Source organism: Echeneis naucrates, chromosome 3 (assembly GCF_900963305.1).
Source record: "Echeneis naucrates chromosome 3, fEcheNa1.1, whole genome shotgun sequence".
In the NCBI taxonomy this organism is placed as follows: Eukaryota; Metazoa; Chordata; class Actinopteri; order Carangiformes; family Echeneidae; genus Echeneis; species Echeneis naucrates.
The window spans coordinates 20390078-20411104 of NC_042513.1; the positions used below are offsets into that span (position 1 = coordinate 20390078).

The 21027-nt window shown below is 41.9% G+C and overlaps 1 protein-coding gene across 4 annotated transcripts; it reads left to right on the forward strand.

Annotated features, from left to right (window-relative positions):
- The first annotated feature begins 1277 nt into the window (after positions 1–1277).
- dok4 (docking protein 4) lies at positions 1278–18987 on the forward strand. 4 transcript variants are annotated; one of them, XM_029498177.1, is made up of 10 exons: positions 1278–1611; positions 10156–10572; positions 12795–12902; positions 13274–13388; positions 14167–14286; positions 14429–14545; positions 14666–14855; positions 15128–15266; positions 15987–16074; positions 16191–18987. In XM_029498177.1, exons 2-10 carry the CDS (start codon positions 10507–10509, stop codon positions 16313–16315), a joined length of 1068 nt encoding a protein of 355 aa, XP_029354037.1. In that variant the 5' UTR covers positions 1278–1611; positions 10156–10506; the 3' UTR covers positions 16316–18987. The 4 variants fall into 4 exon arrangements, with proteins under 4 accessions (XP_029354037.1, XP_029354036.1, XP_029354040.1 ...); XM_029498176.1 differs by having other exon boundaries at positions 12803–12902; XM_029498180.1 differs by lacking the exon at positions 14429–14545 and having other exon boundaries at positions 1280–1611.
- The last annotated feature ends 2040 nt before the right edge of the window (positions 18988–21027 follow it).

The window sequence follows — 21027 nt, forward strand, 5'->3', positions numbered from 1 at the left end:
TGCCTATTTAATGAAATTGTATTTTTGCCACATGGCTGATGTGCAACTTCTCATGTGGGCTAATAGCGCTCCACTTTAACTGCCTGCCCCTTTATGTTGTTGGTTCACTCTGGTGGAGCTGATATTAATTTCGCCTCCACCTCTGCTATTTCAGCACCCAAAGTTTGTGTATGTTTTTATCCTGAAAGTTCTTCCAGCTCATCCACACTGACAACTTTAAATTCATGAGAGAGGCAGTGAAATTGTGAGGTTGTGTGTGTAGAGACTTATTTTCTGAATGTTTCATGGTGATTCAGTTCTGTCTCAATTTACTTATGAGAAAAGAGGGCAGAAAAACGAGCAGAATAAATCTGGACCGTACTAAACCCAGGACATACCCAGTTCCATGGCTTTGCTGCATAAATGCACAATGTGTTTGAATTTTATTTTATTGTATTACTTCACATTTTGATGAGAAAAGTCATTTTCCCTCACAGTCAGGAGGAACTGGTTGTTAACCAGAATTCACACAGTCACTTCATTAAAAAAAAAAAAAAAAGGAAAGGTGGAGCAGTCCAGTGTCGAACAGGTGGTGTTAGAGGTTTGGTGACGGAGTGTCCACCTGCAGGTCAGGCAGTGGCTGCTTTGGGAATTTTGTGGCTGGCTCCTCGGAGTATTACGGTAGAAGGCGAGCAATGTTGTCGCGTGGCCGGGCGTGTTTATTACGTGTGTGTCTGTCTGTGTCTGTCTGTCTGTGTCTGTGTGTGTGTGTGTGTCTGTGTGTGTCTCTGTCTCTGTGTCTCTGTGTGTGTGTGTGTGTGTCTCTCTCTCTGTGTGTGTGTGTGTGTGTGTGTGTGTGTGTGTGTGTGTCTGTCTGTGTGTGTGTGTGTGTGTGTGTGTGTGTGTGTGTGTGTGTGTCTGTCTGTCTGTGTGTGTGTGTGTGTCTGTGTGTGTCTCTGTCTCTGTGTCTCTGTGTGTGTGTGTGTGTGTGTGTCTCTCTCTCTGTGTCTGTGTGTGTGTGTGTGTGTGTGTGTGTGTGTCTGTCTGTCTGTGTCTGTGTGTGTGTGTGTGTCTGTGTGTGTCTCTGTCTCTGTGTCTCTGTGTGTGTGTGTGTGTGTCTCTCTCTGTGTGTGTGTGTGTGTGTGTGTGTGTGTGTGTGTGTGTCTCTCTCTCTGTGTCTGTGTGTGTGTGTGTGTGTGTGTGTGTGTGTGTGTGTGTGTGTCTCTCTCTCTCTCTGTGTCTGTGTGTGTGTGTGTGTGTGTGTCCGTCCCCTCCTGTCAGCACGGTTCACCGGCGGGAGGAGCGTCGCAGACAAGGTGCGGGGAGCCGCGGGGAGGAGGGGGCGATGAGCCGCATCGGCGCTGCCTGTGCTCTCCAAACAAACCATCCGCGGACCGACGTCGGAGGGCGGAAGGTTTAGCCCGTTGCGGTTCGGTGGGATTAACGAAGGCGTCCCAGCACTGGGGGGCAGAGGAAGGACACCGCGGCCAGGTGAGACGCTGCAGCGGGAAGGTCAGGGGAGGAGGACCGGCTCACTCCAGGCTCGGGGACCTTGCTGGAAGACGGGGCCCCGCCCGGCCGCAGCCTCTGCAGCTTAGCCGGAGCTGACTGATCGTCACAGCCGCCGAGCAGGTAACATCTCCGGAGAGCTGCGCTGAGCTCCTGCCGTGGTTATTTAACTTTTTCTTATTTTACCAGTTATCGTTTACAAAAACAAATGCATGTTGAGGTGCGTATCTCTAAATGTGTTTGTTGTAGAAAGCTTTACTTTGATTTGATTGATAATAAGGAACAATGATTTGGTCTAAAGGGGGAAACAGTTTTAGAAATATCTCTGAATGCTGACTCTTTCAGATGGAAGTTTTATAAACGAAGATTTCATTGTATCGGTTTTGGGCTCTGGAAAATGATGATATTCATTTGAAGTTTATTTTAAATTGTTTCCAAAGTTCTCATTTTTAATTAAAACTATTACACTGATTAGTTAATTATTGGGAAAAGTATTTGTAGATCATTCAGCAATGAAGATAATCTTCGTTGCACAATCAAAAAGAATTCCAAAAAAAAGAAGAACAACGATGTTTGTCTCATCACTACCGCCACCATTAGGCAGGTGGTGGGGACCAAAGTACAGGCATTCAAACATCACATCTGTGGGTGACCACAGGTCATGTTAAGGAGACCTGCTGAGTGTGAAACAGTCAGTGAAATGATCCTTATGTGCTGCTGTGTGTGTCGCTGTGCAGACCTTCAGTCTGGTTCTTCTCCCACTGTGAAAGGCTTCTCACAGGACTTCTGCTCTCCTGATGATGGAGTTACAGTTTCAGTGCTGTTAATGAACTACCGCTCTCTGTTAGCCCAGCAGCCATTAAGCACTCTGATGATACAGGAGGGGAGAGGAGAAATGCATTCAGGGTGAAGGATAACCCGTTCCCACGTTGACAGACTCATAATGGAATATAAGGACAGAGCACACCGGTGTAGATGACGTTAGCATCATAAAAGGCATCACCAGTAATTGTGTGTGTGTGTGTGTGTGTTTGTCTGCTGCTTTTTTGACTAGCAATTTCCTGCTACATCTGGTATTAAGCCTAAAAACACCCTTATTATGACATCAATATCAATCCTCTTGCGTCGCTGTCAAAAGGAAGTGAGTCAACATATGGGAGCTCATGAGAGATGGGTGCTCACAAACTGATTTCATTTGAATCCAGCATCTGTGGGAATGTGCTGGACAAACGTGGCTGATTTGAGCATTTTTTTATAGGGGAAAAAAATACAGAAAGATTATTGAGTCCAATTTCACTTTCACTCAAAATCCTATTGTCAGTGAAATCATACTGTTCACAGCAATAAAAAAAAAAGGAAAACATGACCAAGTTGGGCAATAATATTGTGAAGTTTACTTAAAACTTGAATTGGAGTAAACCTGGATCAGTAACAGGTTCATAGTCTTGGTATTTTTGAAAAATTGAATTAGCATGTTATTAATTTAAAAATTGTGTCTTAAAGCTACAATACTCAGCATTTTAGTGGAACAATAGATCAGATTAGTTGTGTACTGTGTTCAGCAGGGCCTCACAGCCTTCTTTATTGTTTTCCATATGTGACACAATGAATAATGTCACTGTAGCTGTCATCTCTAGTAATCACGTTGATACTAAACAAATATGTGTCTCCATTTCCTCTAGCCACTGGTTCAAATTTAGGGTTTATTTGTGACTACATGACTTTTCAATAGATTGTGATGCAGCTGCAGCAATGATTTTGGTTTATCAATTATTTCTGCAAAATGTACACTGTAAAATCGAATTTGTTCACATTTTTATCAATTTAATTGACATGTTTAAAAAGTCACAAAATCAACTGTCATAAATTTATGCCTCATTTATATTCTACGTCCCCCAATAGGGATGGTAGTAAACGAGATGACTTGTAGCCAAGCCTCATCACAGTCAGCCTGTATTAAACAATGAGAAGATCCAATGAAAAGCTCCAATGGGACCGTGTCATCGGTAACGCATCCTTGCCTTCCAGCCTGGCAGCCATTCAGCTTTTTTACCAAAATTAGTGGGCCTAAAACCTTTTTGACCAGTTTACAGCTGTTCAGCAGAAAGCGATGCTGTGTTGCTTCAGCTGAACTATGTGTTGGTTAATACCATAGCCACAGCTAGCTTGCTTGCTTTCTTGCCTGGCTCACTCAACCCAACCACCAGGACATTGTTGGACATTATGTGTTTTGCAGCCAAGATAAATAACTTTGCAAAAATACCCGTGCTACTTGCCAAAAATATTAAAGAACATTACAAAGTTTTTCTGCTGTGCAGAGGGTTGCATTTCGTTCCTGGCCCGTTTCTTGTCATAAATGACATGCTGTACTGTGAGGCGTAACTCCTTGCTTAAATATACCCCAAAATATAGATTACTTAAAACTCTGCTTTGGCTCAATTCAATTCCAAAAACTTAATTTATTCTGAACCTATGTAAACGACATTCACAACGTGCAATGCCTATAAAAAGAGTTCACACCCCTTGGATGTTTCAAACTTTTATTGCTTTTATAGATGAAATCAAGGTCAAGGTCTTTTTTGACAAAGATTTTAGAAAATAATGTCAATGAATTTTTCTCCATCCTTCGTAGAGGAAAACAGCTCAATATCTGTCAGGTTACTCTGGGATCAGGCTTTTATTTTATTTTTTTTTAATAAATCTCGATTGGATTGAGATCTGGGCTTTGACTTGGCCACTCCAGAACACTCACCTTGTGTTTGAATCATTTCTGTGTAGCTTTTGCTGTATGCTTGGGGTCATTGTCTTGCTGTCCCAAGTTGCAGTTCTCATGCAGATTGGATCAGATTATACCCCAGGGTTTGGCCATATCTTTCTGCATTCATGGTCCCCCTCTACCTTGACGAACGTTCCTGGGCACGCTGGTGAGAAGCATCCCCAGAGCATGATGTTGTCACCACCGTGCTTCACAGTGGAGATGGTGTGTTTGTGGTAATGTGCAGTATTTGGTGTTCACCAAACATAGTATCTATTCTGATGGCCAAAAAGCAAAATCAATCAGTCAATCAGACCAAAGAACCTTCTTCCCATTGACCTTGGAGTGTCCTGCATACATTTGGGCAAATTCCAGGGAGCAGTGGCTTTCTCTATGCCACTCTCCCATACAGCTTCGACTGCTGAAGAGTGATTGTGTTGCTACAGTCACTTGACGCACATCAACTGCACTCTGGTGATCACCATTTCACTAAATTTGACACTGTTGGCATCAACTTGCTGGACTGTTGAATTAGGTCAGTAACTTTAAAGGGGGTGATTATTTATGCAAATACCTATTTTACTCTATATATTTTTTATGAATTGACAGTAGTTTGTAAAAAAAGTTGTTTTCACTTTGACATGAAAGAAGTAATTTTTGAAAATTTTCTGTCAAACAGCCAAATTATACTGACCATGATTTCATTTATAAAAGGAATAAAAGGTTGAATTATCCGTTGAGATGAATACTTTGTATCGGCACTGTGTATAGTAGAAACCCTGAAACGTCCTGTTTTTTTTAATGTCCTTCTACTTTACTGCCACAGATTATTACTGGCCATTGTTTTTCCATATCATTATTGTGTCATCCGCTCCATACCGTGGCTTCTGTGAACTCATACAGTCTTCTTCTTCCTTTCACTTTCCATTTGTACAGAACAATCCGTGTTTTAATTTCCTCATGAAATTAAATGAATGAATTGCTGGCTTAGTATAAATGAATGGATTGTAACCAACACAGGCAGCTTCAACTGCACTTGCCTGCATCTCGTGTGTGCGTGTGTGTGTATCTGTGTTTGTGTGAAATTGAGCGAGTGAGCGCGAAAGAGAGAGACAGAGTGAAAGAGAATCATGAATGTGCACTGTTTTCTGGAACTTGGAGCAAAGGATTGTCACGCATATGTCTTTCATCTTGTGACCTTTTTACTTATTTAATATGTTTGTGGAAGAACCTCAGTGAGGACACCAGGTTCATATAGTGAATTTTCTGAGACGCTCTCCTGGCGTTCAGCAGGCAACATACAGAGAGAGAGAGATCACATGGCGAGGGTCTTATAGACTTCCTGGCTGTAACACACACACACCTGGGGCCTGGAGCTCCCTCTAGCTAAATAATGCCTTCTTAAATCTCAGGATATGACAACTTATGAAGGGTGTTTGTGTGTGTGTGCACAGATTAGTCAGACAGCTTCTAAAATCTCACTCTCTCTCCCTTGTGTCTGTTTGTGTATGTGCTCAGTACATAGGGAGGGGAAAAGGGAGAAGGATATCGGATGTGATATAGGATACATGCTATCATTGAAGACAGCCCTGGAGGACATGATAAACTGAAAGAATAAGTGTTCAAACCAAGAAGTCACACCTGTATCTCTCCTTGCTGTGCTTTTTTTTTGCCTGTTTCTGTGTGTGTGTGGTTGTGAGAGAGAGAGATGGAGAACATTGACCTTTGTCTGTGAACGCTTCACCTCCAGTGCGTTTGTTTTTGTAAGGCTTAATTGCCTTTGGAATAATGATCCTGTTTGGCTTTTCTGTTTAATTGTCTGAAGAATCACATGTAGAACAGTTATCATGTCACAGGTCTGTAATATTCCCAGAGCCATGATGTTGATGCGATGCCATCGATGGAAGAGCGATAAAGCAGTTGATGTCTGGGTGTATGAGGCTCTGCTGTAGCATGACTGCAGATAAGTTGAAGAATGTAAACGAACATTCAAAATATTTTGGAAATGTGCTTGTTTGTCAGATGGGTGGATAAGAAGTTGTCTGTTCTCCGCGACAGCATGTGTTGTTAGATTTGTACAGTGTCAGGTATTTTTGAGGGTTACTGGAAGCATCCTCAGTGGGATTATGGGCTTTGCCAAGATCATATAAGGTGTCCTGTACTCTTAAATATGTTTTCTGTGAGGACATATCTGTATTTGGTTGCATTCATCCTGTGGTCATCTCTGACTAGTGTCCCCGTCCCTGCTGCAGAGGATCACAATCTTCCTCCTGTGCGGAACGCATTAGCTGTCTTCATCTGCTCGTGAGCTCCTTTTTCCAAGACTGAAAGTTGTGACTACAACTCTGAAACTCATTGTCTATTCAAATGCTTTTAGTCTCCCTATAATCACTAAAAAGCTCCTGCTGGAGCTTCTTCCTCTGCGTCATTTATTATTGACTGGGAAGAGTAGAACAACTCTGACCCATTATGTAAACGATTTCAATAAAAGAGCACATTTGCTGATAAGCAAAGATCACAACTGCCTTGCCTGACAAAATGGCTGTCATCCAAGGAGCATGATGACCTTAAAGGTCCCATTAAGTGAGATTTCCGTGTGCGTTTTTATGTTCTAAAGCAGGTTTAGATCATATTAACACTGTGAAAGTGTCAAAGCACTCAGCGCACACAGCACACGTTCAGGAGCTTTTTGACTTTGTAATATCACAACTAACCATGTCTAACATCAAGGCAGCTTGGACTCCCCATCTTACCTCGCATTATTTGTTTGTTTGTTTTTATTCACTTTGTATCTCCTCGAATTGACTGTTGTTGTCAAACCTCCAGGAGGAAGCCTGAGAGGGGAAAACAACACAAATAAAAATATACCTGGTAGGTTTTTCGGTACTCAGAAACCACAAATATACAGTATGTGGAGCACGATTCATTCACAACCATTTTATCATCTTCTAATGCCGGAAAACCACCATGTACTTACATAAGGCATCATTAGAAGATATTTGAACTCTTTTTTTTTTTTGCTTTGTTTTGATCTCTGCTGATGTGGTTGCTAAAATCCGTCCCCTCACAGTTGCTTGAGTTGATCAGTGCTTTGAGACTGAGTGAAGTTTTACAACATAGAATCAAAACAATAATTTGAAAGACCCCTTAATGCTCCATACAGCTGGCGGTGACATCATTACTAGAAGTGACTCCTTTCCAGTCAGATCAAAGGGAGCAAACTGTTGTTGTGAAAGATATTGATTTAATTCTACAGGTAAAAAAATTACCTGCCTATGTACCAAAGTGTTAAAAGTGAGAAGTGTTAATTGCAATTATCTACGTTTTCATATTGTTGCATCTCATATCATCTGATATCATAAGTGCTACAACTTCTATGTCTTTACCGAAGAAACACAAGCTGTATCTTGTGGTCAGCATTACATTAGCACTAAATGATAAATAAATAAATAATATGACCACTACCGCAGGTTTTTGTTTTGTTTGTTTTTTTCAGAAAGAGAAGATAGAGTTCAGGAGTGAGTGAGTGGTGAATCTGACCTGCTCTGTGCTTCTTCTGGCAGGTCACTGTGTGTGGTCCAGTCCGTCAAACGCTTGGTAGTGTTAGATTGCCAGCCTCCCCCTGTAGAGGTGGCCCAGACGAGCTCCCCATCCCTCGGGGACAAGCCTCCAGCTATGCAGGACTACCTATCCTAACGATAGGTTGCGGGGCTAGTTTAAGCTGGTGGTGAGGAGATTTTCAAAGCAACTTAACTGCTTACATCCAAATGTCTGTCCTGCTACAGCTGAAATCTCACCCTTATTTAGTTGGATAAAATTTCCAACTACATTCGTTGACAGCAGCTCTCCTCTAAATGATCAGTTCGCTTGTCATGCACTGCAGCTCAGCTACCCCTTCGAATGAAGCTGCAGTAATGGAGCCTGTATAACGATGTATTGCCCTTCTAGGTTTGTTAGCTGACTGTTTAAAGCAGAGTAATCTGCTATGGGCCATAATGGAGATGCTTTGTCTTTGTCCTTGCGCTGGGTTAACCATGCCCACAACAGGAGCAGTAGAAGGCCTTACGCTGGGATTCTGACCCAACAACAGACATGTCAGCCAATGAACAAATCTATGAAACATCCTGTCAGACAGTCTTCACCACAGTTGTTGTTGAAGTGAGCTACTGAAAAGTATCTTCTATTTTCCTCTCAATGCAGCCATCTTTTAAAACGTGGACATCAACTTTTAAAGAAGAAGACTTTAAGATAGAGAATGAGACCATAATCTCATTAGAAAAATGTTTGCTGAGGTAATACATCAAGTGCGTAGCGGCGTGCCATCTCCTCATAGTCGCCCCCTGGTGGTCCTTAATACAATACAGGTTAAAGGCACTTCAGCATCTGCTTCACTTTACCACTCTTGTGTATGTCCATTTTCATATGCAGTTTGTGGTAAGAACCTTGAAACTGCTTTTTGTCTACTTTTCAGATAAAGTCTTTGTTTCTTGCCTTCATCGCCATCTTGTGATTTTGAAATGAAAGGGAGATGTTATTACTGTGGGTGTCATTAATAATTAAAATGGGTGTGTATCAAATGGAGCAAAAGAAATGGTGTGTGTGATGTTACCCATGGGCACGTGCACAGACACGCACACACACTCATGCCAGTAGTGTTTAGTGTAAGAACAGCATTGCCATGGAAACGCTGGGAGTGGAAGACTGCTTTCTTTGGCCCAATTACAACACATATGAACACACATCCCAACAAACACTCACATGTCAAATACAGTCTGTGATAGAGTGTCCAAGTATGTCTGTTAGTGTTATTTCTTTTGATTTGATAACAACAAACACATCATGCATTCTGATTGGTTCAAAGCTGCTCTGTAATGAGGTTATACAGGAGCTATGACGTCAAATTGCTTTTCACTGACCAGCATCATTCAGCATAATAGCAACAGGAATAAAACAAAGAGGCTAGCTAGCAGTTATTTAAAACATAAGGAAGCCAAGTTAAAGAAAAAAAAAAGATAACATGGTAATCACATGCAGAGCTAATAAAGGAGCAGCGAGACGAATGGGGGAAAGAAAGGGATGAAATAAAAAGGTATGGTCGTCGTGGCTCTGTTGCATAGCAACTGGCATGCACTTTATGCAGGCAGCCAGGAGGACCAAATTTCTTTTATTTATTAAAAATTGAAAAAAAAAAAAAAAATTCATACTGTATTGTGGACATTACTGTAGCGCCCCTTATCTGTGATATAATAACCGTAAAACACAGCCTGCTGTGAGCTGCTGGCTAAGCTGTTCATTGGCTAGTCCCAGCGCTGACAGACAGCACTAATGGTGACTGCCCTTCTCCCCATCCTCCCATCCTCCCGTTCTTCTCCCTGTATCCTCTTTTCTATCTTTCAGTGTTCCTATCCCCTCATCTGCTCTGGAAACATGTCTATCTGTTTCTCTTGCTTTTCTTTTTTGTTCCGATGGCCAGAAATTAAAAGAGATATGTCCGAGGATATTTGGATTTGTTCTGTCTGTGCCCAACAATAGCCCTCTAATGCCATTCACACTCACACTCAGACCTACGGGCAATTTAGAGCGCACACAGTGTGAAAGTTTGTACGCTGATACCCTGCTACATCAACACATATTGTTTGGATGTATGGATGTATGGTCATTACATAGAATGCAGGTTTTAGTCTTTCAGTATTGGTTATGCTTTATAGCCCTGAACCGATGTGCACACACATCATATAAGCAGCATCCCTGTTTACTTGCTCTCAATGACACTGTGTGTCATCAGCATGAATAATGGAAGATAATGCGCTCCTCATGTTTCATTTATTTGATTTGATTTTATTTGATTTGGGGTTTTTTTTTTATCATTTTATGTTTTGTGTTTTCTGACTGTTTGTCTGTTTGTTTTGTAGTGATACTAAACAGGGAGATGAGGAAAGCCCACCTGATGAAGAGTGACTGAAAGAAAGGCGCATTTAAGAGAGAGAGAAATAAAGGAATCCATCCAACGGTGAAACGTGGAACACAGAACAAAAGGGACAGTTGAAGAAGGCAGGGAGACGTGAGGAGTTCTGTGGGAGAGAAGAGACGTGGAGGTAGAAAAAGGAGAACTAAACCAAGCATAAAGACTGAAGGACTGAAATTGAAAGAGGAAGCTGGATTCTTAAAAGATTGGAGGGAAACACAAGAGACTGGTTGAAGGAGGAAAGAAACATCTGGATGGTCTCCCCAGCAACATCCAGCGGTTTACCCCCCCTCCAAAAATGGCCTCCAACTTCACCGACATTGTCAAGCAGGGATACGTACGCATGCGCAGCCGCAAACTGGGGGTGAGTGTGTGTTTGCAGGAGTGTTTTTTTTTTGGGTGTAAGAGTTGTATCTTCTAACCAGTGTCTCATCTGCCTTGTCCAGCATGCTATCATACCGCGTGTCAGCGTGATCACCGTTTCAATGTGCAAATGAAAGCGTGGTTAAAAATGTTTTAACTGGTTATTTTTTTAACGCATTAAAGTCCCAGCCCTAATGTAAATGTTAAAAAAAGAGCATTTATTTTCGTAAAATGGTCTGACACTAGAGTGATAAATGAGCAAAGCTAAGGCTGACCTCACGCTACAGGCAAGCCTAAAATATCTTTGTGAAGCTGACCTCCAGACAACACACGCTGCTGGCCACCCGCCACACCTGGAATGACAAATTCACCTCATTAATAAAGCTGGTGCTACAGCATTGGTATCCACTGGGACCTGCCATTGTACTCCCAATGTACTTGGCTGGTGCACACCGAAGTAGGATGCTGGAGGTTAAAAAACACCCAACTAAAAGTTAATTAGAGCGACCTTTCCATTTGTTTCTCCTCACCTCCCCACTTAGTCAGAGATTCAGAGAGAGAAGTTCAGTGGTGGACAAAAGTACACAGCTCCAGTACTTGAGTGAAAGTGCAGATCCTCCTGGTCAAATGTTCCTCCAATAAAAGTGAAAGTAGCCAAGTTAAACTTTACTTGAGTAAAAGTACAGGAGTACTTGCTTTTAAAAAATACTTCCTGAAACAGTCCATTCAAAGACTCTTACTGACATAATGATTTGAACTGAAAATTATTGAAGAAGCAAATCCTACTGAAACAAACTTAGACTGACAAAAGGACCAACACTGTAACGACTGTGGCTCAAAATCAAAAAGGTATATAAAATTAATTATAATAAACTTCTTGGCTCTGTAACAAAACCTCTGTAAACTGAACCTACAGCCAAAGAAGGTACAATTTCTCCCTCCACATGTCATTGTTAGCAGGTTCCCCCTGCCATTCCTAACATTATACTTTAAGAAGGACATCTTCAGAAACCATGACTGTCATTACTGCTGTGGCTCTTTAATGTTTAACTGCGAGCAGCAGAGCAACACCCAGCTGTAATTCTGAAATGTTGGTGCTGCAGAATTATTGTTTCTTTTATGCACATTCATTTAATAAACAAACACTGTTTTGGTTATTTCAGAAAACACTTTAAATATTTTTACGTTATACCTTAATTGGAAAAGTTCTTTGGCTGCAGCTCTAAATTAAAGTCTTAAGCAGGTAGTCTTCATGTCAGTATTTATTAGCTGTAGTCATGGCAGATTCATTGTAAAGATTAATGTTAGAATACAGACAGACTCCTCAAAGTATTTACAGCAAGTGACTTGGCATTGTGGTTTTTATTATTTGTGACACATGAGCAACTGCCCTCACCTCATTAAAACACGTTAAGAATACAACCAAATCAATGATACATGATTGATTAGGCAACAGATGCCCATATGCATCTGTGATAGCATCCACTGCATTCTCATTGCAGGTGTCATTTCTCTCTGGTGAGTCATGGCTTCCTCTCCCAAAATCCCCTGCAGTGTTCAGGTCATATCCACCTGTCATCATCTTACTGTTGACCTGTTTGTGTTTTGGCTGAACGTAGTAGAGTGCGACGCCGACGCTGTGAGTAGGGATGGGAGTGTGGCTGAGACACACAAGGGGGTTTTCTTGAGAGCAGGGGCCAAGGCTTCTGCGTGGCCTGGAGCAGGTGATCACCGGAGATGGCAGGGAATGCAAAGATGAGAAGACAAGTATTATGCAAAAGAAAAAAAGAAACGGTTAAGGTTAAATCTTTAAGGTCCAGCACCCTAAAGTCACATTTCTGAAAGTTCAGAACGGCAACTTATGATGCAAATAGAAAGACATTGAGGACTAACTTGGAAAGAAAACAACCCCATATAGAAATGGAACAGGCCAAGTTTTGATGTCTATCTGTTTTTAAGGTGATTTCAAAATCTGCGAAAGAAACATAAGTAGTGAGGTAATTAGACAAGATGAAAACAAGCTGTGAGCGCTCTGTCGAGGCCTCATCTGTGTCATTTAGTTTCCGTACTGACAATTCCTGATGGACCAAAACCGAATGCAAGAGTCTTATCCACAGTGCTTCCTGATTAACACGCAGTCTCTCAGTATTGAACGCTACATTTCATTGGTCCGTGTGTGTGCGTGCGTGTGCGTGCGTGCGTGTGTGTGTGTGTGTGTTGTAGATCTATAGGCGTTGCTGGCTGGTTTTTAAGAAGTCATCCAGTAAAGGACCTCGTCGTCTGGAGAAATACCCTGATGAAAAGTCAGCCTACATCAGGGCCTGTCCTAAGGTAAGGAGGTGTGCGCGTGTGTGTACCACAGTACTGATGACAAACATGACGAGTGGACACAAATTTATATTCCTTCTTTCATTCTGACACACACTGTATGTAGAAAAAGTCAGTTTTTTACAGAAAAGCAGGTACAGTCACACAAACCAGTGATCTGGCTACAGTGTTTTAATGGCTTCTGCTGCTGATGTGGAAAAACAACCATAATTCATGTGGTTAAAAACCTTTAGGACAAAAGTCACCGTTACATCTCTCCAGTGAAGTGGCAACTGTCACTGTTTCCATTCTGTTAACTTCAATATCCAACAACGAACAAGAAAGATTTTCATAGGCCCTGATTTCCACTATGTTACTCTCAACCTGTTGCCTAGGTGACAGAGATAAGCAATGTCAAGAACGTCACACGGTTGCCGAGGGATACCAAGCGTCAGGCTGTGGCGATTGTGTTTACAGATGATACCTCACGCACCTTCACCTGTGAGTCAGGTAAAATATGGACACAGATGCTTGCACACACACACAAACATACACAGTCACTGCATGAAATATCATAAACACCAATATGACATCATATAATATGATATGGAAACAACCGATTGATGACAGTAAGCAGGAGAGACCAGCTGTCAGTGTCCGTCTTGAATGCTCCCTGATTGTAACTTCTCCGTTTTAGATAGCCATAAGAAGATAATATGATGTTTGTGTTTTTAAGATCCAAACACCGTCAGTTCGGTGTCATGTCTTGTCTCTTGTGTGCGCCACTTGGATCAAACCCAGAAAAACAAAAACGAAAACACAGTAGCTGTGTTCATGCATTGGGAAGCAGCTCGTGGTGCCATTAATGAAACAAAAATTGTAAAACATCAACCCAAGAAGATCATCACTGTGGAAGAAGCGCTAGAAATGCTTGAAGTGGATGCTAGTAGCTTTGAGGTGGTGGCACTGATAAAACCGACAGCTTCAAATATTAAGATAAAAGTCATTAATAAAAAGATTGTAGAAGTCAAACAATTACAGAAGACTCTTTCATAGGCTTTGAATACAAACATAGTGTATTTTAGGAAGATCAGATAAAGTCAGTGAAAATAAATCTTTTAATTTGTGACTAGATTTCTAGTCACCCCTGATAGACCTTTAAATTTGATCTCAAATCAAAGACTCAATTTTTCCTCTTCTTTACAATACAAAGCAGCATGATAACGTGTACACTAACAGACAGATAAAATCTAATTACTCTGCTGCCCCTCTTCCTCTCTCACTATAGAGCTGGAGGCAGAGGAGTGGTTCAAGACGCTGTCCATAGAATGTTTAGGCATGCGGCTCAACGATATCAGCATGGGTGAGCCTGACCTGCTGGCTGCTGGGGTGCAGTGTGAGCATACAGGTAATAAAAGAATCAATGTGAATTAATGTGTGGACTGGTGCCAGAAACACGTCAAATCCATGTGATGGAAAACAGAGCGGAGTCCCACCGTCCAACACCTTTTTTTGAGCTAAATGCTGACGATTACAATCCATTTGATCAGACAGGACTGATGGCTGTGACAGAAAGTCATTTGAACCAACTTCAAGCAATTCATTTTCTGCCACCAGTTTGGCCTTGCCCACAAAACACCCGACACTTGACTCAGACTTGGACTTTGGTGAGATGTGACTTCTCAGGTTTAGGTTGTAAATTTAGAGCAAAAACCTTCAACTTCTGATTTCAAACCGCAGTGAAAAGAAGTCCCTGACAACATTCCCGCTTCTGCTTGTCTCCTAAGAGCGCTTCAACGTGTTCCTCCTCCCCTGTCCCAATCTGGACATCTATGGCGAGTGCATGATGCAGATCACCCACGAGAACATTTACCTGTGGGACATTCACAACCCTCGCACAAAGCTGGTTACTTGGCCACTCTGCTCCCTGCGACGCTATGGGCGTGATGCCACACGTTTCACCTTTGAAGCTGGACGGTGAGGCCTAGAGGGAAGCTAGGGGTGCCACACTCATTCACTTCATTTAATCAAAGTGTCTTTAAGATGAAGCAGCTGCTCACAACCACAGAATAGATGTTCGTGTGCGTTTGTGTATGTACGTGTATTAATTTACATTTCAGTCTAAGAATACTTGGATGCTTGCACACACGCACAGACACACAAACACAAACAGGTGGGTGTGTTGGAAGAGACTGATTGATTAGATTAGACTGTATAATAGCCTTATATTGAGTCACTGCTGTGTGCAGAATGTGCGACAGCGGTGAAGGACTCTACACCTTCCAAACCAGAGAAGGAGAGCAGATCTACCAGCGCGTCCACTCCTCCACACTGGCTATCGCTGAGCAGCACAAGAAGGTTTTGCTGGAGATGAATAAAAACAGCAGGGTGAGAATTGGCTGCTGCCATCATCCAACACAGGCAATGGACACCCCAGGGGCCGCGAAACCACACAAGTCATTACAAAATCTAATCACATAGAGGAAAACTACCTCCTAATTTACGTTTTATCGTTGTACACCCCTCTGAATAAAGCTTCACTTTATAATTTAATGAAGAGATAAACTGATGATACATTTGAAAGGAACAGATTAGATGATCAGCTAGCTGGTTTTCTCAGAAGCTCATGGAAACTAATGAATAAAATGAAGACGCCTTAAAGCTTCATGTTCGTGATGTGTGACAGAGAGTCAGACTAGGGTATGTTTAATTTAGCCACAACTGGAAGGATTACCAACAAAAGCAGCATAAAGCTTGTGTTTTACAAAAAGATTAAAAAAAAAAAAAACGAATGCAGCCAAAATCCTGTACATTAAAATAGCTTAAAAAAAAAAAAAAAAAAAAACGTTCCTGGAGGGATCATAGTCACTGAAGAATAACTATATATCAGTGATACAGACGTAAATGTGTCTGACTACTGCCATAACTGCAGTCCTGATTCTAACTGTGATGATCGTCTGCCTTTCAATCACACTAAGCTGCAGCACATGAAACCTCCTGTATTAAAGTTCTGGGTTGACAGATTTTTCGCTTAATTTGGCACTTTGCTGCAAATATTATTCTACAATGTGTTTTGAGTGACTGATGATTTGTGTATCTGACTCCCAGCTCATGTCAAAGGGTTCAGAGCCCAGTTCCTACCCCTGCACACCCACTGCCATCCTGCCCCGGTCGGCTTACTGGCATCACATCACCGGTAAGCCGAGCGCATGTGTTTTCCTTTTGTAGGCATCACTGTTTCGTTATAAGCATGACTCTGTGTTATCACTTCATGCTGAAGTAAATGGTTTTTTTTTTTCCCTCCGTCTGCAGGTGACGCTTCAGAAGACAACCTGCTATCCACCCACCTGCCACCAGATTGCCATGCCACAATGTCACTGGCAAATGGACATGCACAGTCCCAGTCACACATACAGACACACTCCCCAACACACTAACCCACCTGCCCTGGACAGTGACGCATACAAAACAGAAAATGGGCGGAATGGAAAAATGCAAGCACATGCCACATGCATGCAGGCACACACAATTTACACTCTCCCTTTCTGTATTTATTTTACAGCCCACTGTTACACCTCACAGGACAGCTTGGTGGCTGGACTAACACCGGCCACTCAGACCATACTGAATGCAGAAAGCCGGAGACAAAACATAATCCTGCCTTTAAAGAGACTGGGCTTCCTTCCATGATCGCAACTCTGTAGAAAAGATATGTGACCTTTTCTCACCCTCAGGCAGATTAATATATAGAAATATTAATCTAATTTATAAATCATATATATGTGTGTGTGTGTGCGTGCGTGTGCGTGCGTGTGCGTCTTGGCTACATTGCAATGTCATACTTTTTGTAAAGGCAGACGTATTTCAACATGTTGGGAGTAGCCATTCTTAAAGGTAAGGTCCAAACCTTCATGAACTGTTCGGGGGATTTTTGTAACTACATGTACACAACAGGTTTTTACTGCCATTATGATTCATACGGTAAGAGGTCTGGTGGTGTGACACTGAAAGCACAACAAACTAGTCAGCATTTGTTCTCATTATCTCCCACTATTCAGTCAATAACACAAGTGTCATTCTCAAATGGAACAAATATGTATTGTACGGGATACCTGCCTCTGGCCCTAACTCTGATTTTACACCGAAGTTTGATGGAGAGAACTTGGTCTTAATTATAAATGAAAATACTACATTTAAATCCAAGTATGTTTTTTGTTGACTAAAGTTTTACAGTTGCTCTTCACTGCCCCTCTAAATGTGGCCAATCAGCACAGATGTTAAAAATAATTTCAGTCGGCTGGCTGTCATATTATAGAAACTAGTTTGTTAGTTTATTAAGGCCTTTACAGACAAATATATTTTGTTACATACCTACTGTATATGGCTACATTTAGTAGTTTTGTTACAACAGAGAAAAATTAAATGCCAAAATTTGTTCACATTTCCAATATTTTTTAGATTTGTGGATAAAGTACAGAAGGATTTGCGATGCTGTAAGAGGACCGATGCCATTAAATCACTGAGAGCACAAAGACCTGCTCCTGTCACCTAGAAAACTACACAGAACTATTTGAAAGTTTTTTTTCAAGCTTTCAAAGTCCCAAGTTTTAAACTTGGTTAAAACTAAAGAGCTTGAAAATGCTCCTAAAGGAACGCTGAAATTGGACAGCCTAGCTGCACTTTTATAATCCAAATAGCTTTTAAATGCAATTTATGTGGAAATGCTGCCCCCTAATTGGCACTCAGTCATTGTGAGGACAGGGACCATGGTGTCCTAATAGTACCACATTGACTGATGCTTGGAATTGTTAGTAGATAATTTAATTGATTGCCCACGTCTCCATTGATGCATTTAACTTTGCAGACAACCTGATGTCACAATATCAGTTTGCTGTGATGAGGCTCTGAAACACTGTCAATTGTCAAATGAAATTGTGATTGGATCCATTTTTATGGATCAGCTTCTGTCCTGAACAGGATATCCAGTAATAGGGACTTTCTCTGGGATGATTCCTGTCACATTTCTCGGAGCTATATTTAAACAGACCTGTCATTTAGTTGACTTCTGTATGAGTTAGAATTGGAAAAGGCTATGAATTTTTTGGAAGCACATTCTGTTGACTCGTTAGTAGAGGGACAATCCCCTAAAAAGTCTAACGGGGAATTTCTCAGCATGTGGCCAGCATGAACCACTCAACTACTGTATATTGTGATGACTGAGAAAAGTAACACCACAGAGAAACAAATCCCTTTGTCTTAACTTTGTCTTCATAAGGAGACAAGTCTGTTCATTAAACTTTTCTTTTGCCTTCTTCTCATTTGTCTTTTCCACTCGGTTGAACTAGGCAGGCATCAGGACACTGTCAGGAGTTGGGTGAACAGATGGCTCTAAGACATCATTCTGGGATTTCATTTTCAGGGTCGGTCATCAATGAGCTCAGTCATTTTGTCCAGCTACATTGTGTAGGTGAAACACGGATACATCTGTACCATTACTTTGCTAACAGACTGGCTTTGCCATGTTTTTGACTTGACTTTGCTATGTTTTTGTTGGGATTGTAGGAGTGAGGGAGAGAGGAGGGACAGGGTGGCAGAACAAGAAGGGCTGGATCATATTTTATTCTGTGGGCTGAGGGGAGATCATACCTTTTAATTCTGTCATTACAGTTTAACACCATTTATCTGACTGGAGATTTTGTCACAGCTTAATGGGACACACTAACCACCATTAACCATTGCTATAGCCAACGCCTTGTACCTGATCTGTGTCTAGGTCTTATATAGCATGATTAATGCTGGGATCTTTATGTTTTTTAAGGTGACAGGGCTAAAGCATATTGTCTGCTGTCTATATGATGTATGTGATGTATTATGTATAGATTTGTTTTTGTGCGAATTTATGCTGTAGAACCTGAATTTGCTGCCATTCAGTTCAATTCAACAAACTATATTTATTCCCAAGGGCCAATTTTAAGGTACATGGACAATTGGACAATTGGAGCATGTACATTTGTCAGTGACCGTGTAAACACAACACATGTAAACACAGCACATGTTAAAACAAGGCACACAATAAAGTTTGAAATAGAGATAGACAATAAATAATAATTACTACAATATACAGTCTGGTTTGTGAAAATGATGATGGGAAGTTTTAAGTCTTGTGTATCTGTGTGTGTGTGTGTGTGTGTGTGTGTCTGTATGTGTGGAGAGATGCAGCGTAGTGCCAAAGTGGTCAGAGGAGGGCAGTCTGTTATATTGGTGATGGGCAGCTTAGAGTCTTATGTATGTGTTTGTATGTGCAGTCTGTCCAGAGTTTCAGTGAGGGGGCAACATGGGGGCAGAGAAAGGACAGAAGTTTGGCAGTATGGGAGCTTAACGCTCCTGGAAACAAAGGCTGGGCTCCTCCTTTTGGTACTGCAGGCGATGTCCTGAGGTGAGCTGAGAAAAGAGCATGTTTGGGGTTCCTAAGGATTTCATATGAAGTGTGTGTGATTATTGAAAAAGATGTTCATTTAAGCAGATGCTAGCTGCTACACACTTTCTCATCAAGCCCCTTTACAAAGAAATGTGCCGCTGAATGGACGAGCATATTTACCACCCTGTCCCTGCACTGCCTGACACTGTTAAGTCTTTTTGCCCTGCATCCTGTCTAAATGCCTGTGCCATATACTGTTTTCATTGTTCCAGGAAGAAAGCGAGCTTTGGTACGAAGCCCTTAGAGAACTTTTCTGAGCTCCCTGAAAATGAGTCTGATGTTGGTGTTTTATGAAACACTCCTCTGGTCATGGGAATTAAAAATCTAATCTCTGTATCACTTACCTCCTTCCCCTGAGCCACATTTTCTGAAAATTCAACATTCATTTCCGCTGCTTCACAGATAACACCCAGCTCTACTTATCCTGCAAATCAGACTCTTGTCTCCTTCCGTCTTCCTTCACCTCCTGCATGTCTGAAATAAAAAATCTGGTTCACCTCAAACTTCCTCAAATTAAACAGTAAAACAACTGAATTCCTCCACATCAGCACCAAAGCCGCACCGTCTCCCTCACCACTGACAGATTCTCAGTTTCCCCTCCTCAGGTTAAGAGCCTGGGTGTGATCCTCGACAGCACACTATCATTCCAATAACATTACCCGGTCTACATGCTTCCATCTGTAAACATCAATCGACAGCATCTGGAAAGTCCACTGGCTCCCACAATTCAAACTCCTCCTGTACACCTTCATGGCCAGCCACAACCTCGCCCTTCCGTATTTGTCCGACCTTCTTCACATTGCCAGCCCAGCCCGTTCCCTTCGATCCTCCTCCATCCACCTCGCTGTCCCCTCCGGCTGCCTCAGCACCTCGGGGAGCTGAGCTTTCAGCCGCTTTGCTCCCCACCTCTGGAACTCTCTGACTCTCCCCATCTTCAAGTCTAAAGCTTAAAATTCACCTGTTTGATTGCTCACTCACTTTAACTTCCATTACTCTGTTATTCATTTTCCTTTTGGGTACATTTATGATATGAATCTGAATGAAACTGACTCAACTATGAGATGTAATAACAACTGGAAACTTTAAATGTGGCAGCACGGCGGCGTAGTGGTTAGCACTGTTACCACACAAAAAGAAGGTTGCGGTGTTGGTTGCCGGCCTGGAGGCTTTCTGTGCAGAGTCTGCATGTTCCCGTCGTGCCTGGATGGGCTTCGTCCAGGTACTCTGGTTTCCTCCCACCATCCAAAGACATCATGTTTGGGTGAATTGGTGAGTATAAATTGTTCGTAGGTGTGTGTCTGAGTGTGTGTCTGTGCGTTGGCCCTGTGATGGACTGCTGACCTGTCCTGACCCCGCCCTCACCTAATGTGAGCTGGGATTGGCTCCAGCAGCCAACATGACCTGGAAACAGATGATGAATGGATGAATGAGCTCAGGAGAAGAATTGCGTCATTTACAGCGTGTTTGTGTGATTGTAAAGTTGTTATGACAGCAATGAACTGTTGCTTTCCACATTTGAAATATTTTCACCTTTTCACATATGCACAACGTGAGGTGCCATGTTTTGGAGAACAGTAATGTCTGTTACTTCATTGTGGCGCTCTCCATGATGAATTTGAATGGAGGTTGTCATCTCTGTTGTCGCTGTAATTATGATGAACTAACAGGTAA

Bases quoted from the DNA above. Each gene is read 5' to 3' on its own strand.
- dok4 (XM_029498176.1), top strand. From the start codon at position 10,463: ATGGTCTCCCCAGCAACATCCAGCGGTTTACCCCCCCTCCAAAAATGG. The intron at 14,287-14,428 runs GTAATAAAAGAA...CCATTTGATCAG, and splicing joins GGTGCAGTGTGAGCATACAG to ACAGGACTGATGGCTGTGAC. The intron at 15,267-15,986 runs GTGAGAATTGGC...TCTGACTCCCAG, and splicing joins AGATGAATAAAAACAGCAGG to CTCATGTCAAAGGGTTCAGA.